At 41.1% G+C, this 18,136-nt stretch overlaps 3 protein-coding genes across 4 annotated transcripts; 2 read left to right on the top strand and 1 right to left on the bottom strand.

The window, feature by feature from the left end:
* The first annotated feature begins 79 nt into the window (after positions 1-79).
* LOC135604995 (PRA1 family protein D-like) lies at positions 80-1,564 on the top strand. Its single transcript, XM_065094661.1, has one exon. It carries the CDS (start codon positions 396-398, stop codon positions 942-944), a length of 549 nt encoding a protein of 182 aa, XP_064950733.1. The 5' UTR covers positions 80-395; the 3' UTR covers positions 945-1,564.
* Positions 1,565-7,521: 5,957 nt separating this feature from the next.
* LOC135605660 (cyclin-P4-1-like) lies at positions 7,522-9,460 on the top strand. Its single transcript, XM_065096011.1, has 2 exons — positions 7,522-7,886; positions 8,913-9,460. Exons 1-2 carry the CDS (start codon positions 7,543-7,545, stop codon positions 9,160-9,162), a joined length of 594 nt encoding a protein of 197 aa, XP_064952083.1. The 5' UTR covers positions 7,522-7,542; the 3' UTR covers positions 9,163-9,460.
* Positions 9,461-11,055: 1,595 nt separating this feature from the next.
* LOC103975873 (glutamate dehydrogenase 2, mitochondrial) lies at positions 11,056-16,652 on the bottom strand. 2 transcript variants are annotated; one of them, XR_010484499.1, is made up of 11 exons: positions 16,378-16,652; positions 16,172-16,285; positions 14,322-14,543; positions 14,113-14,187; positions 13,908-14,024; positions 13,509-13,759; positions 12,874-12,949; positions 12,620-12,706; positions 12,290-12,534; positions 11,386-11,894; positions 11,056-11,281 (listed from the first exon to the last, which is right to left on the bottom strand). XR_010484499.1 is itself a non-coding variant. In XM_009390990.3 (9 exons), the coding sequence occupies exons 1-9, from the start codon at positions 16,483-16,485 to the stop codon at positions 12,349-12,351; spliced, it is 1,236 nt and encodes a 411-aa protein (XP_009389265.1). In that variant the 5' UTR covers positions 16,486-16,652; the 3' UTR covers positions 12,026-12,348. The 2 variants fall into 2 exon arrangements, 1 of the variants encoding a protein (XP_009389265.1); XM_009390990.3 differs by lacking the exons at positions 11,056-11,281; positions 11,386-11,894 and having other exon boundaries at positions 12,026-12,534.
* Positions 16,653-18,136: the final 1,484 nt, after the last annotated feature.

The following is an 18,136-nucleotide window of genomic DNA, read 5'->3' as shown; positions in this document are numbered from 1 at the left end:
TCAAAAACAGGACATGTTAGAATATTACATTAAGTTTAATGTTCTCAGCCTTAGTTGACAGCCGACGTGGAACGACAATTCTGTCCAAGAATCTTCCGCACCTCCACGACGACCGCGGCTTCTTCGAGGTCTCGTATCATCTGCATCATTACAGACGGCATCCAGGTAAAAACTAGTCGCCGTCTCGATATGCGCCCTCTGATCATTGGGTATGATTCGTGCCAATGGTAAATCCTGTTTTAGATAGACAGTTAATCCTCAGAAGTTTTCTTGGTGTCCTCTTCGAACAGGAGTCGCCGTCTATGAGTCTCTGCTACCTCCCCTCCCTCCAAATGTCATAAGAAAAAGCTCGCCTTTGCTTGTTGCTCCCGAAATCTCCCAAAATCCCAAGCGCCATGGCGACCTACGGCGCGGTGCTCCGGCGCTCCGCGGCCGTCGTCGAGCGCGCCCGTGCCCACGCCAGATCCACCCGCAAGGCCCTCGCCCGTTTCGCACGCCCCCAGTCCTTCGCCGTGCCGCCCGACGCCGAGGCCGCTGCCGTTCGCGCCGTCCGCAACCTCGCCACCTTCCGCCTCTACTACACCCTCCTCCTCTGGGTCCTTCTCCTGGCGTCCCTCTTCCCCCGGCGGCGCGCCGCCATGCTCTTCCTCATGGCCGCCTCCAAGGTCGCCCTCTTCTACGGCGCCCTCCTCAAGGCCTTCCCCACCTCCGCCCTCCTCCGCAGGGTCATCGACCGCAGGCTCGTGGTGGCCCTCGCGCTCGCCGTCATCCTCATCGAGCTCGCTCTGACTCGGTCCCTGCCGCAGCTGCTACTCGCCGTGGGTATCGGGTTGCCCATCATTCTGCTCCACGCGGTTTTCCGGGTGAGGGACGATCTGTTCGAGGACGGAGACGAGAAGGCACCGGCGGTAGGCGGCGCAGGCGAATTGGCTTCAGTCTTGTAGAAAAAGGAGGATCTTGAATTGGGATCGCAATAGTTAGCAGAGTCATATACTTTTCTTTCATCAAAGCGGAGCCATCGTTGCTTCTTCTCGTCAAGAAAAATCACACCTTTACAATGTAAAGCATCGAGATGTAAACAATGCTTGTTGATGTGGATGGCTCACTGTTTCATGGCAATGTTCTCTTCCGGAAACCGAGTTGCAGAGGTGCGCAGATACAGTTTCAACATGTTATGCTTCTGAGCATTCAGGAACTCGAACGTTTGTGATGAAGAAGAGGAACAGATGGCGGTGGACTGATAGTATAGTTGCTCGCCTTTTGATTTGAGAATCTGACTGAGTGTCTAGTGATGCAATGGACAAGCTTATAAGGGTTGAAGAACAACCAGAATCTAGCAGAGATGGCAAAGTTTGATTGTATAAGGTGGTATGGAGCAGTGGATGTGTCATGTACATGAACATGAGCTCAAAGAACACAGATAAAAAACTGCAGTCTGGTTCTTCTTCTTCATCAGCTTCTGACTCTCTCGACTTCCTTCTTATCTGAGGATCCTCTTCTCTTATTTATATCTTTTTTTCCAAAAATGAAAGGTGTAGAAATCACCCCTCACATCGAGGTTCAGTAAGAAGAATGAATTGAGGGGTCATTCCTCTCTTGATTCATGAGAATTTTAATGTGGATTTTTTTTTTTTGGCACACCACTTGCTTTTGCAGCCTTTAATCCCTCACTAATATAAATAACCTTCGCCTCATAATAGAGTACACATTTACCGTCTTCATACATACACTCAACAATCAAAATATTAATTGTATCTATTCTTTAAATAAAATGAATCCTCATTCCTCTTTTAAGTTTTCCAACAATCATCATAATTTAATTTAATCCAACTCAAATTTAGGTATTTTCTACTTAATTCTCAATCAGCATACCTCCTTATCTCATCAAACACAAATATTTATTACTGGATTATAGAAATAATAATTTTATAGAATACTTATTTTTTATTTTTATTTTTAAAAAAGTATACTATTTAAAAAATCTCTTTAAAAAATACATGTTTATCAGAACTATAGTCTATAATGCCAATCTTATCTTCAAATAACTAAATTTTTAGAAGATTTAACCTGATTAGTTAATCGATGGATACTACTATTATCTTCATGATATACATGAGTGATTTTAGATTAACTTAGTAATTAAATAAAAAATATTTTAGTTTCTTTTCATCTTCATGTGATGCATGTAAAAAAAAATCAAAAAAAATTATATTATGTGATCTTATTTAATTAAATAAGATAGATTGTATATATATTTGAATTTTAATTATATAGAGTGTATTCTATGATTCAGTGATATCGAAAGGTACACATATCTAATTTTTAATCTATGACTATTTGATTTTAAATTTTAATATTAAATTTATTTTATATAATAGCATAATTATAATTTTACGTTAATAATTGGTATCAAATCATATTTAAAATCGAAATATCTTATATCATAATTCTATTGTGTTTGTATTTAAATCTATTTATGGGTATCTTCGGTTATGAAAGGATCTTTTTTGTGTTATGTATTTCGATCACGTGGTGTGTGCAGTATTCATCCATAGTCGCCTGTTTGCGGGTAATGAAGTTTTTTGGCTCACGCAGATGAAGCCGTCGATGATAGGGTGTTGCCTGGTTTTGATCGACGGGCTACCGTGGGCTATCCGTGGTAGCATTGTGGAGGGCAACGACCCACTGTGGTCGTCGGCCCTACTATAGGCAGCGGCTGCGCAGGCAGCGGGGTGCATAATCACTGGATGTGTAGGCGTCGCAGTAGAGGGTGGCTTCCGACAGGAAAGGAGTTGTCACAGACCACGGCAGAAGGATCGCCACGAACACTGGGTCACGGCAATGAGACTTGGCCGCACGCTTGCCAGCGGTCGAGGTTGCTGGCTAGAGGCGTTGGTTTTGGCCACTTGGGTTGAGGCATCGTGGCATGGAAGGTCCTGGTGGAAAAGTTCATCGTCGGACTGTCCTCGACCGTGTGCTTGGCCGCAATTGAGGTCTAAGGATTCGTCGGAGGCTGTGCGATTTGGGTGGTTCCGCAGCGGCGTAGGCGCGATGGCGGAAGGCATAGCGATATAGGGTGCCGGCGAGCGACAAACGACGGCGACGACATAGCAAAGGCGTCGTGGGATAGATGTCGCGACGGTGTTTGCAGGCCACGACCGACATTGACAGGACACTGGAGGCCACGCTTCACAGCGGTGCAGACGGCCGTCACGAGGAGACCGTGCGTCGATCGTGCACTGCAGAGAAGCCGCGGGGACGAACCGACCGCGGGGAAGGGGGCAGGGGATTTTGGTCAAAATTAAGCTGGATCAAATCTTACACCGAATATGATTTTGACCAAGTTAGATTTTGACCTCGATCAAAATCCAATTTTGATCAATGCGACCTGGTCAAATATAGATTTGTCTATGATTTGGAGCCCTAATTTTGGCCGAATCTAGATTTTTGACCTTCATCAACCTTAATTTTGACTGAACCCTATTTTGACCAGCTCCGAGTTTGATTGATTGCACTGGCTGTTGGACCTAATTTGGGTGGCCTAATGCTGGGTTGTCCAATTTGTTGTGGCTGGTCCAATTAAATAAGACTAATTGACCCATTTGGATTTTTCACAGAATTAATTAAAAATAATAATAAGTTCTTGAAATGATAATAACTTCTTGCCTGAAATCTGAACACTCCATAGATGTGTTTCTCACCAGTCCTACATCTTTGGTCCACATTACTGTAGCTTAAATCATTTGTTTATCTTATTCCTTCATCATCTCAGAACCTAATGTTTGCACAATGAAACAAACATGTACCACAGTTTATTGCAAACTCTCACATCTCTCTTGACAAATGTGGGTTAAGGAACATCCTGTTGATCATGGAGGCATTTATTGGGAGTTTATCAAGTGTCTGAGACAAATCATGTTGTATTGTTCAGGAGCTTGTCTGAGACAACTTCTTTTTGTTGTTTTGTCACTTATGAGATCCAATCGAACATGTTTCTTCTTCCTCAGCCACATTGATATTTCAGTTTTTTGAGAAGAAAATTTTGTTCTTCGATCTTGATGTACCTTCACAAGAAGTTGTTGCTTGTTTCCAGCACTGTTCATGCTTTTGTGCAACTACAGCAGCCAATGGTGCAGTTTTCTTCTAACTTGTCATTCAAAATCTGCTCTTTATATTTAATTGGAAATATAAAGGCTGTGTTGCTGAGGCAATTTAGCATAATCAAGAAGATAACATGGCCGGGAAATGGCATATTTGGCATACTGAGGATATCCAAATACTGTTCATGGAAAAGCCATTAAGGTTGATATAATCTCACTAATGCTATTATTCCTTAGTATTTACTGGTCCAATTAAATAAGACTAATTGACCCATTTGGATTTTTCACAGAATTAATTAAAAATAATAATAAGTTCTTGAAATGATAATAACTTCTTGCCTGAAATCTGAACACTCCATAGATGTGTTTCTCACCAGTCCTACATCTTTGGTCCACATTACTGTAGCTTAAATCATTTGTTTATCTTATTCCTTCATCATCTCAGAACCTAATGTTTGCACAATGAAACAAACATGTACCACAGTTTATTGCAAACTCTCACATCTCTCTTGACAAATGTGGGTTAAGGAACATCCTGTTGATCATGGAGGCATTTATTGGGAGTTTATCAAGTGTCTGAGACAAATCATGTTGTATTGTTCAGGAGCTTGTCTGAGACAACTGCTTTTTGTTGTTTTGTCACTTATGAGATCCAATCGAACATGTTTCTTCTTCCTCAGCCACATTGATATTTCAGTTTTTTGAGAAGAAAATTTTGTTCTTCGATCTTGATGTACCTTCACAAGAAGTTGTTGCTTGTTTCCAGCACTGTTCATGCTTTTGTGCAACTACAGCAGCCAATGGTGCAGTTTTCTTCTAACTTGTCATTCAAAATCTGCTCTTTATATTTAATTGGAAATATAAAGGCTGTGTTGCTGAGGCAATTTAGCATAATCAAGAAGATAACATGGCCGGGAAATGGCATATTTGGCATACTGAGGATATCCAAATACTGTTCATGGAAAAGCCATTAAGGTTGATATAATCTCACTAATGCTATTATTCCTTAGTATTTACTGTGCAAAACCATCAGGTTAATTGAACATGGGCTGTCTACCTTACCTAACAATTTTTTTTGGTACAAAAGTTCACCTAATATTATAGAACACTTGAAAAGTACCTCAGGTGGTATGCTTCACAAGCCACAGGTTTCTTGAGGATGCCTTTCAGCCAATCTAATCCCACACTCCACAGATAGACTTGGATGCTTCATTCATTTGCACAAACCCACACTCCACATGCATAACAGAGTATAGAAACAATCAAAGAATAAATAAGCTGGTGGTGGACATGATTCATATGATTCATGGGACAGTGGTATCCAGTTTGCAAGACACACTGTTGCACTGATGAACATCTCAACCTAAGGGATGGCAATGAGTGGCTTGTGTGTGCATGACATTGATGGGATTCTAGCACTGCTACTTGCACTTCTTGGACCACCTCTTTGCTGTCGCTTCAGATTTGGAGGCTGGTGTTTGTTTCATTATGTGGCAGAGGGAGGACCATTTGAAGGCCTTGATGTTGTTCAAGTGTCTCATTTCATACAAACCTCTACAATAGGCTGCAAAGTCTAATATTATTAGGGATGTAATGGCTTCATGACTTATTCTGTTCAAATCATTACAAGTAATGCCAAGATGAAGAGATGTTGCTTGTGCCCACTGATCAAATTGAGCTCTTGAAGCAAGGGAATGACTCAACACAAGCTGAGATTGAGAAATTGATGGATCACAAAAAAAAAAAAAGGGATATCTACAAAGCCACAACACCAATATAGATGAGCTTTAATAAACATTATATTAGTTAGTGCACTCCTAGATAGTTGATAGGTCTCATGTTCAAGTTCATGTGATAATATTTATATGCCATTTGATAGAATTAAAAATTAAATATTTTGAAAACATCAATGCAGAAACAAAGCTTGATGTCTTAGAAATATATAAGTGAACAGCTCAAGTGACCATCAATGCTATATTATCATTTAAAATTAATTATTATATATCATAAATTAATTTATCATATATATATATATATATATATAACCCAAGTGCTTACCTAATATATGCTACTCTAATTAATCTTCCTTAAATGATTTCCTCTTGACTGTTGAAGGTATTTTAAGATAAATACAGGTTTTTTATACTTGAAATATTTTCTTTGATTCAAACTAACTACTAACAACTATGATAAGCAATGGCTAATGATATACACACAATTTTCAAAGTTGAATTTCTACCCTTCGCATTTAATCTTCATTGGTTGTTGTTAATTGAAACTCTAATTGATATTAATGTATTTTAAAACTTGTTAAGATGTTAAGAATATGTTTTACAATGACTTCTACTCATATCGGGTTGCATTAGTGAAATATAACCCATGGAAGATGCAAGTTTACTTAGTGGGCTCCTCGAAATATAAATATTCCATTGCTTTCTCCTTAGTTTTAGTCTTTAGCTTTTTAGAAATGTGAAATTAATTTCACTGAGTAAAACTAGTTAAAATGGCTGAAGTTAGGTTAAGTGTCCTCTCCAATGATTGCATGCATTGAATAATAGTAAGAAGAAAAGATGATGTAAATCAAAATTATAATTGGAGAGGCTAACACATAATTATTATGTGTCAAATACTTGTGATAATATTAATGAATCATGAATCCCTAATGTCAAAAAGAATTAGGAGGAGAGCTAGATTATAAAAAATAAAAAATAAAAAATCAGTTTCCATGGATTAAACATGTTAAAAAAGACTTGAATTAGTGCCAAGTTTAACTTTGTGGTCAACTCAGCTCAAGTTAGATACATGTCTTTTCATATTGTACACCTTCATTGCTTCTTAACATTTTTGTCATGGATTTATACCTAATATTAAATAAAACACTTTTTTTTAGGTAGAGAAGAAATTGATGACAAGATTAGTGCAAAAACTACATCAACATAGATCATAGGGAGGGAATATAGACACTCAAATGCATTCTAAAGGATTTCATTCACCACTCAATATTTGTATATTTGTTGAGGGAAAAATCTTTCCAAATCAAAAAGACAAATCAAACATTAATAATTAACGAACATATCAAAAAAGTCAATATAATATCTAATTATAAGTTCTCTTTAGTTAAATCTGAATTAAGTACAAATCCTCTTACACAAATTTCAAAGATTTTTTTTTATTTTTTTCTCTATTTTTTTAGAATTAATTTCTCACATCTTATTTTTGTATTAAAATTTAAAAATGTATAAGATATTTTTAGAATAAACAAATAATTCTAAATCTCGAAAAGAAATTTCCATTTGAATTTCTAATTCGTCAAGGAAATGGAATCCTAAAAACACTTGACTTCCTCTCTCTCTCTCTCTCTCTCTCTCTCTCCATATATACATATATAATGAGTTGGAGCACTCTATCTCTCCACCCATCAGCACTGCAAGGAGAGACAGCGATGGCAGAGCTGGGGGAGGAGCCCCACGCCATCCCGCGAGTGGTCGCCGTCCTGTCCACCATCCTCGAGAGGCTCGCGGAGCGCAACGACGCCGTACGCCGGCCGCTCGCGCTGCACCACTGCGCCTCGGCCTTCCACGGTCTGACGAAGCCGGCCATATCGGTGCGCAGCTACCTGGAGCGCATCTTCCGGTACGCCAACTGCAGCCCCTCCTGCTACGTTGTCGCCTACATCTACATCGACCGCTTCCTGTGGCGCCACCCCGCCGTGTTCCTCGACTCCTTCAACGTCCACCGCTTCCTCATCACCAGCGTCCTCACCGCCGTCAAGTTCATGGATGACATGTAAGTCAACTGCTACTCTATCCGCGCTTCGATTTCCTCTGAAGCTGTTAAGTTCTTGGAATTAATTCCTTCCTGTTGTTTCTTCTTCACATCATCTTTCCTCAGCTTGCTAACTTCTGAGACTCGGTCGTGAATTAGGAATAAGAGGCTTTCTTGTTCTATAATTCCTGCCTTCTTCTTGCGGGAATTACAGATTCTTTCCTCGTGATGCAAACGCAGACAGACATGTTTTTCCCTGTAATCTTGATCCAATTCTTGATTTGTTTTATCTATCTTTCTAGAGAGAGACTGTGAAATATCAGATTTCTTTGGTTGCCTCTTCTCTCTCTGCCCACCTCCCAGATGAGATCGAGTAGCGGAAAGGATCCATCTTTTGTTCCATGCTTTGGTCATTAATCTCCTGTTCCTAATAGAATAGAATGTGCCACAAGACAGTTTGATTGGCATGTAGATCCAAATTCTCTGTGCTCGACAATTAAGATCAAATCTGTTGATAGATTTGGACAGATGATAGATTCTTTATCATGCCAAGATGAATTGGACCGCAAATGAAATGTGAAAGTTGGCACAAATCATTTAAGTCATTCGGCAGAAAGGCATGTGCATATAATTGTGCTCTCTTACAGTTGTGCAAAGAGTCAATTAGATGGGGGTTTGGTGGGTTTAGATGGCATCGTATAACTCCAAAGAAACCACGCATCCATCTCTAAGATTACATCAAGAAGAAGATATTGCCATGTTGGTTTCTGATAATTAATTTAGTGGTGTCTCGTTATTATTGGCACACTGTCACATCTTTGTTTTGATGTTAACCAGAAGGGAAAAATAATAACAGAAGTCATGTAAACCAGTTCGCAATGTTTTCCAGTGTTTTATGGTGACATCCTACCTTAATCCTCATGTTGACAGTCGTGTGAGTCCCTATGAAGGATATTTATTCGTTGATCATTTTTCCAAGAAAATATGGTTTACATGTCATGGGTTTTGGCCACCAATTAATTTATTGCTGCTGTTGTGTTCATACAGATACTACAACAATGCATACTTTGCAAAGGTGGGGGGGATCAGCTTGATGGAGATGAACTACCTGGAAGTGGATTTCTTGTTTGGGGTGGGCTTCGAGTTGAATGTAACCCCTGTCATCTTCAGCTCCTACTGCTCGACACTTCAGAGGGAGATGTACTTGGAATCACCTGCTTCTCCTCCAAGGTTGCACTGCTGCTTGACAGAAGAAGAATCCAGCAGCTGCCAGCAGAAGCAGCAGCTTGCTGTCTGAGGGCTGTCTTTTGGTACATAAACATAGATCAGCGTGTAGTTAGATGCATGATGGACAGGTCGATACCACCGCTGCCTCTACTTTCGGGTTCCATGGATTCCAACCTCTGGGCATGTGACAGTCATTTTTATGCTTCTCTTTTTCTGTAGGTTTCTTATCTGGTAAATGGTTGTGTACAGAATGGGATTCTCAGTATGCCAGTTGAGGTCTTTCATTTGGTTACTGGTTCATGTTCAGTGAATGCTTTGTGCCAACCACTGCTACAATGGTAATAATAGTTTGAGATCTGGAATGGGTACTCTATGGTGTATATTATATTCATGGTAGGCATAGGTTCTTGGGGAAGGAACAATATGAGTGGGGTGCATCAAACTGGTGGGATCCTGGAAAAGCCACTGGCATGTTTGGCATGTTATGGAGAGGGAGAGGGAGAGGGAGAGAGAGAGATGGAGAGTGGCATTGTCCTGCTAATTAGTTTGTGAAGGCAGCACTTTGCTGCTACAATAACTACAACAAAAGTGCACACAGGCCATTTGGAGAGAACGTGGTATTGGAACTTTGGCTTGGCACTTGCTAAAGTAATCAAGAAAAGCAGCTGGCCATTGGAAGGCCATGTGAGCCTTCCTCTCTTCTCATGCATCCCCCACATGGACCTCACCTTGTCCTCCACAGTGTTCTCTCTCTCTCTCTCTCTCTCTCTCTCTCTCTCTCTCTGCATCTGGCTATTGGAATTTTATTATTTAGGCTTTTGGCACTCAACTTTGCGATTTTTCTTTGGCAAGCCGAATCACACAATCCAACACCAGAGGAAACTGTGTACAATAGAGATCAAAATTCTACAAGTTTTAGCTGAAATATGGCAAGTGAGTCGAGTTTATCACTAAGCTGTCGTTGATATATGTAATGGGAAGTGTGATGGTTTTGGAAGCAAAGAAAAAGGATGAATTGGTTGGTACTTATTGTCATTACTCAGCGAGCTGAATTATTTGGGTCCCTTTATCTATTGGACACGCTTGAATAGAGTTATTATATTGGTAAAAAGGTTTGAAATGAGTACAAATAATACGAAAATATATATCGAGTTTTGGACACTTTGGTAGATAATCTGCTTGGAGCATAAATTAAATGAAATACACAGATATACCTGTATAATCTTTCTCATGTCACACACCTGCAGGTTTCTATGTCTTCTCTTTGCTCTCCATCAATCCAATATGGCGCCCAAACTGCACACCCCGGATCATCATCATCCCTACGCTGTGGTACGTTCTCCGCCATGCTCCTTACCTCAATAGCAGATGTTGCACTGGCATTGCCGATCTTGGTTTCATCTCGTCTGTGTTTCGGTTTTCCAGATGATTGCTGACGCAATCCGGTTCTTGCCGGAGGAAGGAGGCTCGACGGAGTAGGCGATATCCGACTGCATCCGTGCCAATTACGATGGCATCCCGTGGGGGCACGACACGCGCCTCCCTTACTACCTCAACAAGCTCACCAAGCGGGGAGAGTTTGTCGTCGGCACGCCAGGCCAGTACACGATGGTCAACGATGACAGGTAGACTGTTCGGGCATCGATGGCTCCTGGCCCTCGCGATGCTGAGTTAAACCTTGACGACATGTCAGGGACATCGAAGACGACACCTGCTCCCAGAGGAGGCTCCACTAGGTCACGTTAGAATTAAACTTGTCATTATATAGTGTATCAAAATAGAGATGAATCAAATATTTATAGAATGATAAATCAAATTAACTATTGACTGTTGAAAGAGTCTTTGAAAAAGAATGATTTATATTAAATATAATTAATATAATATATTTATGAAAACTATATAAACCTCATAGGATCATGAAACATGCAGTGTTATTAAAATTATAATACACTTTGAATGAAACATAAAAGATTTTATCGTATACTATTCTTCCCTTGTGTGATAGATGTATTTCCTAATTCGACATGATGTCGATCGACGAGGACAGGCGCAAAGCAGCTAACGTTGTGGAGCGCACTCGGGAATTGCCCAGCTTCTCTTCCAAAGCAGCTAACGTTGTGGAGCAGCAAGATGATGGCGGTGGCGGTGACGGTGGAGATGGTTCCTCCGTTCGCAGACTTGGAGGAACGCTGTCCCAGAAGAGGACTAGAGTTAATCTAATGATGACCAACAGGAATCAGAGCCAACATCAACAGAAGATGGTGGTGGAGATGGTTGCCTGGTGCAGACATACCATGGAAGGCCTCACAAGAAGGCGGCGTCTCCCCGGTGCCTACGAACTCCTTGGAGACCGCAGACGCGCCCAATCTTCGTCGCAGCCAAAGCCCATCGGATATAGTAACGTCGGCGACGGCCTTTCGACGCCTCCACATGCCGAGACTCTGCCTTCTGAACCAGACAGACAATGTCGAAGGAATGGAGAACGTACTTGCATTGCCATGTCAAGGGCCACTGGGGACTGCTAACGAAGAAGAACCCCCATCGGTAGATGGGGCTCAACGTTGGCCTCAGACAGAGGCAACTGGCGACGCCAGCAATGGCAAGGGCAAGCACGACGAAGCAGAGCAAGGGATGCTGCACACCAACCGAATTGGCAACGATGGCTTCTTATTTTACAAGCGCCAGGGTCGAGGCCGACCTCCCCAACGCAAGGCAGGTGTTGGAGGAGGCAACAAGCCAAGCCATATGAGTCGGTCAACAATTTGACTTTGTTCGCATGCCGTCGACATCACTATTCCATTCCTATTTATTCCAAGAAAGAAGAATGCTGTAATTACTGAGGATAAAATCTACAAAATGGTAATGCAACATTTGTCCCATGGGATATAGTTCTGCGTCGTTTAATAGTGGCACAGGAGTGTGACTCAGTCCCATCAAACAAAATAAAATACATCACAAATATAAGCTTTCAGAACTCATTTGTAACAAGAGGTGTTTGAGTCGAAAGAAGGAGTACAAGCATCACCTTGTTGCCACATAATCAATTTTAGTAACATATAATGGAGAAACAAAATGTAAAATATTGCTCTGCATTTAAATGTTCACGCTAACTTGCAGAGGTGCTATTGAGAATGGTGTATGCATCAATGTTCCTGTAAACTAGAAAAAAAATGGTAGTGAATTATGAGAATGGAAACCTTTCGGTTTTTTTCCGCCAAATCCATTGATTGATTGAAGTAGAATCAAAGTGCATTTCCTATGCTTCCCAGCCCCTCAGGAGAGTTGCACGAGCAACCCTATTTACGCCCAGGGTAAATGCTCCCATGCGAAGGTTGCAGTCATGGGTCTTGCACATTGCCTTGATATTGTTGAAAGCACTCCTCATGTACTTGTGAAGCTCCATGTTCACCTTCTCTTCATCCCACATGAATCCTTGGATGTTCTACCAAGTTCGTAGAGACAAAGAAAATGGTGACCTCAATGTTGCATGTATTGGAAAATCGACTCGGGGTAATGTGATGGAATACCTGAACCCACTCGAAGTAGCTGACAGTTACACCCCCAGCATTTGCATAAATGTCAGGTAATACTGGAATGCCCTTTTTGGCAAATATCTATGATCAAAACACAAATAGGAATCAGATTAGCGTCGACCTAGTCTCCTGCCTAGCACACAGGTTCCTTAAAAATCATATTGCTATTTGGTATGTCACATAACATTAGATTTGCTTACTCCAAGAGAACTAATTAAATTATGCTGAAAATTGATAAGACACTGTACCTCATCTGCTTCAGGATCAGTTGGATGATTGGCGGCTTCAACAATGTATTTAGCCTTCACATTGGCAGCATTATCCCTAAGAATATATCAAATAATTTCTGAATGAATACCTAGTAATAGACAACCGTATTTAAACATTAAATGACAAGGACAAAGAAATGAATTTAAGAAAACCACCAGACTTCTATAATAGAAAGAACGATAAACTAGGCCCAACTGTATTCACAAATTTTGGCCCAATGACACACAACCCATGAACAAAAAATTCACTTGCTGCTGCCCTCTGGATGAGAAGATCAATGACTTGTAATATGTATCAGGAAACATAAGCGGAAAGATGAAAGTAGAAGAAGGAAAAAAAGAAATTAGCTGCCTACAAATGCTCATGAACTTGATAAAGCTTTGAGCCTCAGATAATATTTAACCAATTATGCTTGATATGCTTGCCTTAAAGCAAAAATTGATGTAGTGTGTGTATGCCTAAACTTGAAAAATCACTCGACTCAACAATGTTTCCCAAAAAAATTGTGAGCCTATTGATGAGAATTTAGGATGATAAAGGACAGATTCTGGCAGTGGTAGGGTAACTAATAAAAAAAAAAAAAAAACATAAGCAGAGGAAATGTGATAAAAACCTGTTCAGTACACCACCCAAGGCACTAGGAATGAGAACATCACATTCATGCACAAGCAACTCATCCTTATCCAGTGGATCTGCCCCTTTGAAGTCCTTCACAGCACCACCCTCACTTCTATGCTTAATCAAAGCAGGAATGTCTATGCCATTAGGATTTTTGATAGCACCAGTAATATCTCCAATTGCAATCACCTTGCCCCCTTCCTCGTGAAGGATTTGTGCAGCCCATGAGCCAACATTTCCAAAACCCTGAAGATTTGAAAGTATCGAATCACCTTGACATGCTATTCAATGGCAGACACATAAATAGCATGGACATGTTTCGGTCTAGATTCATCTTAGCTACTGTTTTCCTATTCTATTAGACAAGATAATAAGAATCTGACATCAGGTTCACCTGGATAACAAAGGTCGATCCTGAAATAGATTTCCCATGTTCAGCCAATAAAGACTTAGTTGCATATATGACACCTCGTCCTGTAGCAGCTTCCCTACCTAAGGATCCACCAAGATCCTACAACGGCACATGCATAAGGACACATTAGCTGAAAGACTTGAATTTCAACAAGTATCAAAGACCAATATTAATTAGATTTACTTACTATTGGCTTTCCTGTCACAACAGCTGGCGAGTGTCCATGGAACTTGGAGTACTCGTCTAGGATCCAAGCCATCGTCTGCCCAAAAGTAACAAAGTAAAAAATATCAACATCTTGTAACAAATGTACAAACCAGATCCATTTTTCTTTGACGACGGAAAGCAGCTCTACTTGTTTACAGATAATAAACTATCAAAACATAAAATGAGTACCTGGGCATTTGTTCCCATGTCGGGTGCTGGAACATCTGTATGAATTCCAATAAGGTCATGAATCTTCTGTGTGAAGACACGAGTCAGGCGTTCCAGCTCACTCTTACTTAGTTCACTTGGGGAACATCCAATTCCACCCTTTGCTCCACCATATGGTATGTCTGCTACAGCTGTCTTCCATGTCATGAGTTGAGCCAGAGCATTTACCTCATCAGGGTCAACCTTTCAAGAGAGTCACAAAGCAAATTTGAGAATAGCAGAAGCAACCTAAGAAATGCTCCATTAGAAAGAACACTAATAAAATGACTCATGGTGAAAAAGTGGATCTAGAGTTGACTGATCATAGCAGGAGTGGCTGACAGCACTAACAAACACCATCTAATGTCTGTACTCACACTTGAGTTACAAGAGGCACAGGAATCAATCATGAATTTCCTCTTGGACTAGTTATTATCCACAAAGGTGAGAACATTTTCTTTAATTAATGTGTGGTAAAACAGAGAGGGAAAGAGAACTGAGGACTGACACATCAATATGCAACAAGGAAGGTTATAAAGTAAGGAGGAGAAACACTGAAGTTGACTAACATATTCGGCTTGGAAAAGTAACAATTGCAACTTCAATAGTGTTGCACAAAATCAAAGAACTAATTTTTCCAGCCCAACACCTAATGTTTAATTTCTAGCACGATATGACAGGGGAATAGATCTAGCTGGCACAAGCCAGATGTGGAAAGTTCCTTAAGTTCAGCAGGGATTCTCGTACCTATACCGTGCCAAAATGACAGAGCAGAATTTCAAAACTCCTGCCAGACTCGAAAGCATGGTCTAAATATTACATCAACAGAAAGCTAAAATCAGGAACCTAAAAGTCAATGCAGTTGTTCTAAATTCCAGAAGCCTTCGGATCTTCATATCCTCTGCATCGTTGTGATTCATGCCAGAAAAACAAGCATTACTCGATGAAAATTAGCAGAGATAGCATGAAATTTTACTGTTGGCCTTCCTATTGCTTGTGGCTGTGGCATGTGGTGTAATGTGTTCGACTCATCCTAAATGGACTAACAGACATAAGTATTAAGCTTATCAAGTGTAACCAAGTCAGAGAATTAGTTCACTGTAACTTCTTTGTAGAAGTCCTGGAACTCACACTTCCTAATTAGATACTCTTCTGGGAAGACTTTAAATACAACCAACTCATACCGAGTTTCCTTGCTGTCCATGATTTTCAACATTAGATGTCAATATATAGGCATGAAACTCTTCCCAATAACCAGAAATTGCTCAAAGGAAACAGCCGCACTAAGGTCTCCTCCAACTGGAGTCATCCATCACCCACAATGCCAATCAACTACCCCAAAACAAAAATTGATAGGTTATAAGACATATAATAACAGCTCATCAACCATGGGGTGCCTTTTGATATCCACCAATTTATCTAGTCTTAATAAGTTATTAAAGAACACTGACAAGTACATAATCTGCAAGTGAAGTCTACTGGAAATGCTTGGTACAGTAAGTTATTACCTAGAACCAAGTTAAGATAACCAAGCAACCTGACATACTAATTCGCCTAACCTAAAGAAGAAAAAAGATTATCCAACAGATCCCAAGATCAACCAGAAAAAAAACAAGAAAGACAGCAAGTCAAAGCAAACATCAACGATCTGTTGATCAAGCATGCATATTGAACAGGTACCAAATTCGAAGATCCTATGCAATTTTCGTCATTGTAAGCAACAGCAAGACTACGGACGTTCTTATCGTGCCTAATTCTTCCAAGAAGTAAGCAATCTAAATCGAACACGCAAAGACCAACGGAGATGATTGATTCAGGTCACAAAAACTCACCTCGTGGTGATACCGAATCCCTCCCTTCATCGGCCCACGGGCATTGTCATGCTGGACTCTAAACCCAACGTACGAAGCCAAGGTGCCATCATCCTTGGGGATCGTACACTCCACCTGCAAAACACACCCCCCGGCACACGATCAACACCCAAGAGCTGAACCCAGCTACCAAAAGAGGGGGTCAAGACGCCGGTCCCCGCCCATACCTTGATCTCCCTGAAGGGGATCAACAGGCTCTTCTCCAGCTTGGAATCGAGGCCGAGGATCCGGGCGGCCTGCCGGAAGTTGCGGCTCGTGGCGGCGAGGGCGTTCATGGCGACCGGGGACGTCAAAAAAATCCTTCTGCCAAGGAGAGATGGAGACGGTTGTGGTAGGGGATTGGGGAGAGACGGAGGAGGGTATTAATAGGGCGAAGAGGAGGGTGATCGATTACATTGGAATTGGGATTAGAATAGTATGACAGATTTGGTTAAATGGGAAGGAGGGGGGAATGAAGAGGGAGATGGATGGAGCGATACGGAACGACACATGTCGGAGTAAGAATATGTAAAAAAAAAAAAGGCCTTTATAATTAAAATTTAATGTACATTATTTTTTTGGTCAAAAGAGAGAAAATTTATAAATCAAAACTTTACATCAATTTCTTTTATTTTTATTTTCGATATTGTGGAGGGTTGGACTTGTAGTCCTTCAAAGTAAATATAACCTTTGTACCTTACGTTAATTTTAACATTAAAGCAGACCGAGTTCACGTTTTATTTCGGATTACCGCTTTTGCTACTCGTCCGAAGCCGTCGCCTCGGGCCACACGGTGAGGTGGGCGAAACGGGTACGCGACGGATGGGGATGGGAAACGTTTCAGTTGTTTACCTGTTGGCAAAAGCGTTGAGAAACAACGGAGGTGTGTTGACGTGCAAGAGAAAAAGGAAGAAGACGCAAAGAAGCCTTTTTCCACCTCCGTTCTTTTGCACGCTGGTGATGACTCGAGCGACGACTAGAAGATGATCACATCGGCTCGTTCCGAATTGGAGGGTGATGGAAGCTAGGAATTGGAAGTCGTTTAAGTGATTAAAAGATAATGCCATGTGATCAAGTGATTAAAGACTAGGAAATATTATATAATGTCATGATTAAGTTGGCTCGCTTCCTAACAATTAAAAAAATCCAACATGATATTAATATTTTTTAAAAAAATAAAAAAAGAAAAAAACACCAGAGGTCGGCGGAGAAGTTGGGAATTGACAGCGGATCCGCATTTGGCGTGGTTGATTCGCGGTGGTCTCGATAAGGACAGCGGCCGCCAGCGTGATAAGGAGCAGCGCCACGTGGTTCCCGCTATGTTGGCGATGACGTGGGTGGATGGACGCGGCGACCGGGCTGAGCTGTTCAAGATAAGCATGGTCCGCTCTCCGCGTCCGTGCTTACGTCACGTGGAACGCCGTGGAAAGAAGCAAGATTTTGAATTCGGGAACGTCTCCTTAAATATTGGATATACTCGAGGACTTCCTATTCGAGATAATGGATGAATGAGGAGGAATGCATGGTACTTAAAAATGATTATTTTCTAAACATTTTCCAGAATATGACCAATATAGGCAACAAAAAGCAAAACGAAAAGGGAAGGAAAAAAAAAAACTTGTGCAAAGTAGATAGAGCTCGATTGATATGCTGCTTGTATCCGCGAATGGATGTTGCATAGTAATGCAATTTACATAGGGCTCGTGTAATGTTTGTTTAAACAAACGCGTGGAAAATGCATGTTTAATCAATTCAGCTACAACTTGATTGAGACGCTCGTTCAATGCATGTTTATGATTGGGTTGGTCGAATGATGAAGCCACAAAACGAGGACATGTGATGACACAAAGCCAAACACGAGGAAACCACCACGAAGAAGAGGGCGGTGTGTGTTTGTTGCCAGGAATTCAGCTCCATTTCCGTGAAGTTGTTCCCTTGCTGCTTGAG

The sequence above is a fragment of the Musa acuminata genome, chromosome BXJ2-2 (assembly GCF_036884655.1).
Source record: "Musa acuminata AAA Group cultivar baxijiao chromosome BXJ2-2, Cavendish_Baxijiao_AAA, whole genome shotgun sequence".
NCBI lineage: Eukaryota > Viridiplantae > Streptophyta > Magnoliopsida > Zingiberales > Musaceae > Musa > Musa acuminata.
This window is presented reverse-complemented; position numbering and strand designations above follow the sequence as displayed.

Bases quoted from the DNA above. Each gene is read 5' to 3' on its own strand.
- LOC103975873 (XM_009390990.3), bottom strand. From the start codon at position 16,485: ATGAACGCCCTCGCCGCCACGAGCCGCAACTTCCGGCAGGCCGCCCGG. The intron at 14,544-16,171 runs GTGAGTTTTTGT...CTCTCTTGAAAG, and splicing joins GGATTCGGTATCACCACGAG to GTTGACCCTGATGAGGTAAA. The intron at 12,707-12,873 runs GTACAGTGTCTT...TTTTGATCATAG, and splicing joins CTGATCCTGAAGCAGATGAG to ATATTTGCCAAAAAGGGCAT.
- LOC135604995 (XM_065094661.1), top strand. From the start codon at position 396: ATGGCGACCTACGGCGCGGTGCTCCGGCGCTCCGCGGCCGTCGTCGAG.
- LOC135605660 (XM_065096011.1), top strand. From the start codon at position 7,543: ATGGCAGAGCTGGGGGAGGAGCCCCACGCCATCCCGCGAGTGGTCGCC. The intron at 7,887-8,912 runs GTAAGTCAACTG...GTGTTCATACAG, and splicing joins GTCAAGTTCATGGATGACAT to ATACTACAACAATGCATACT.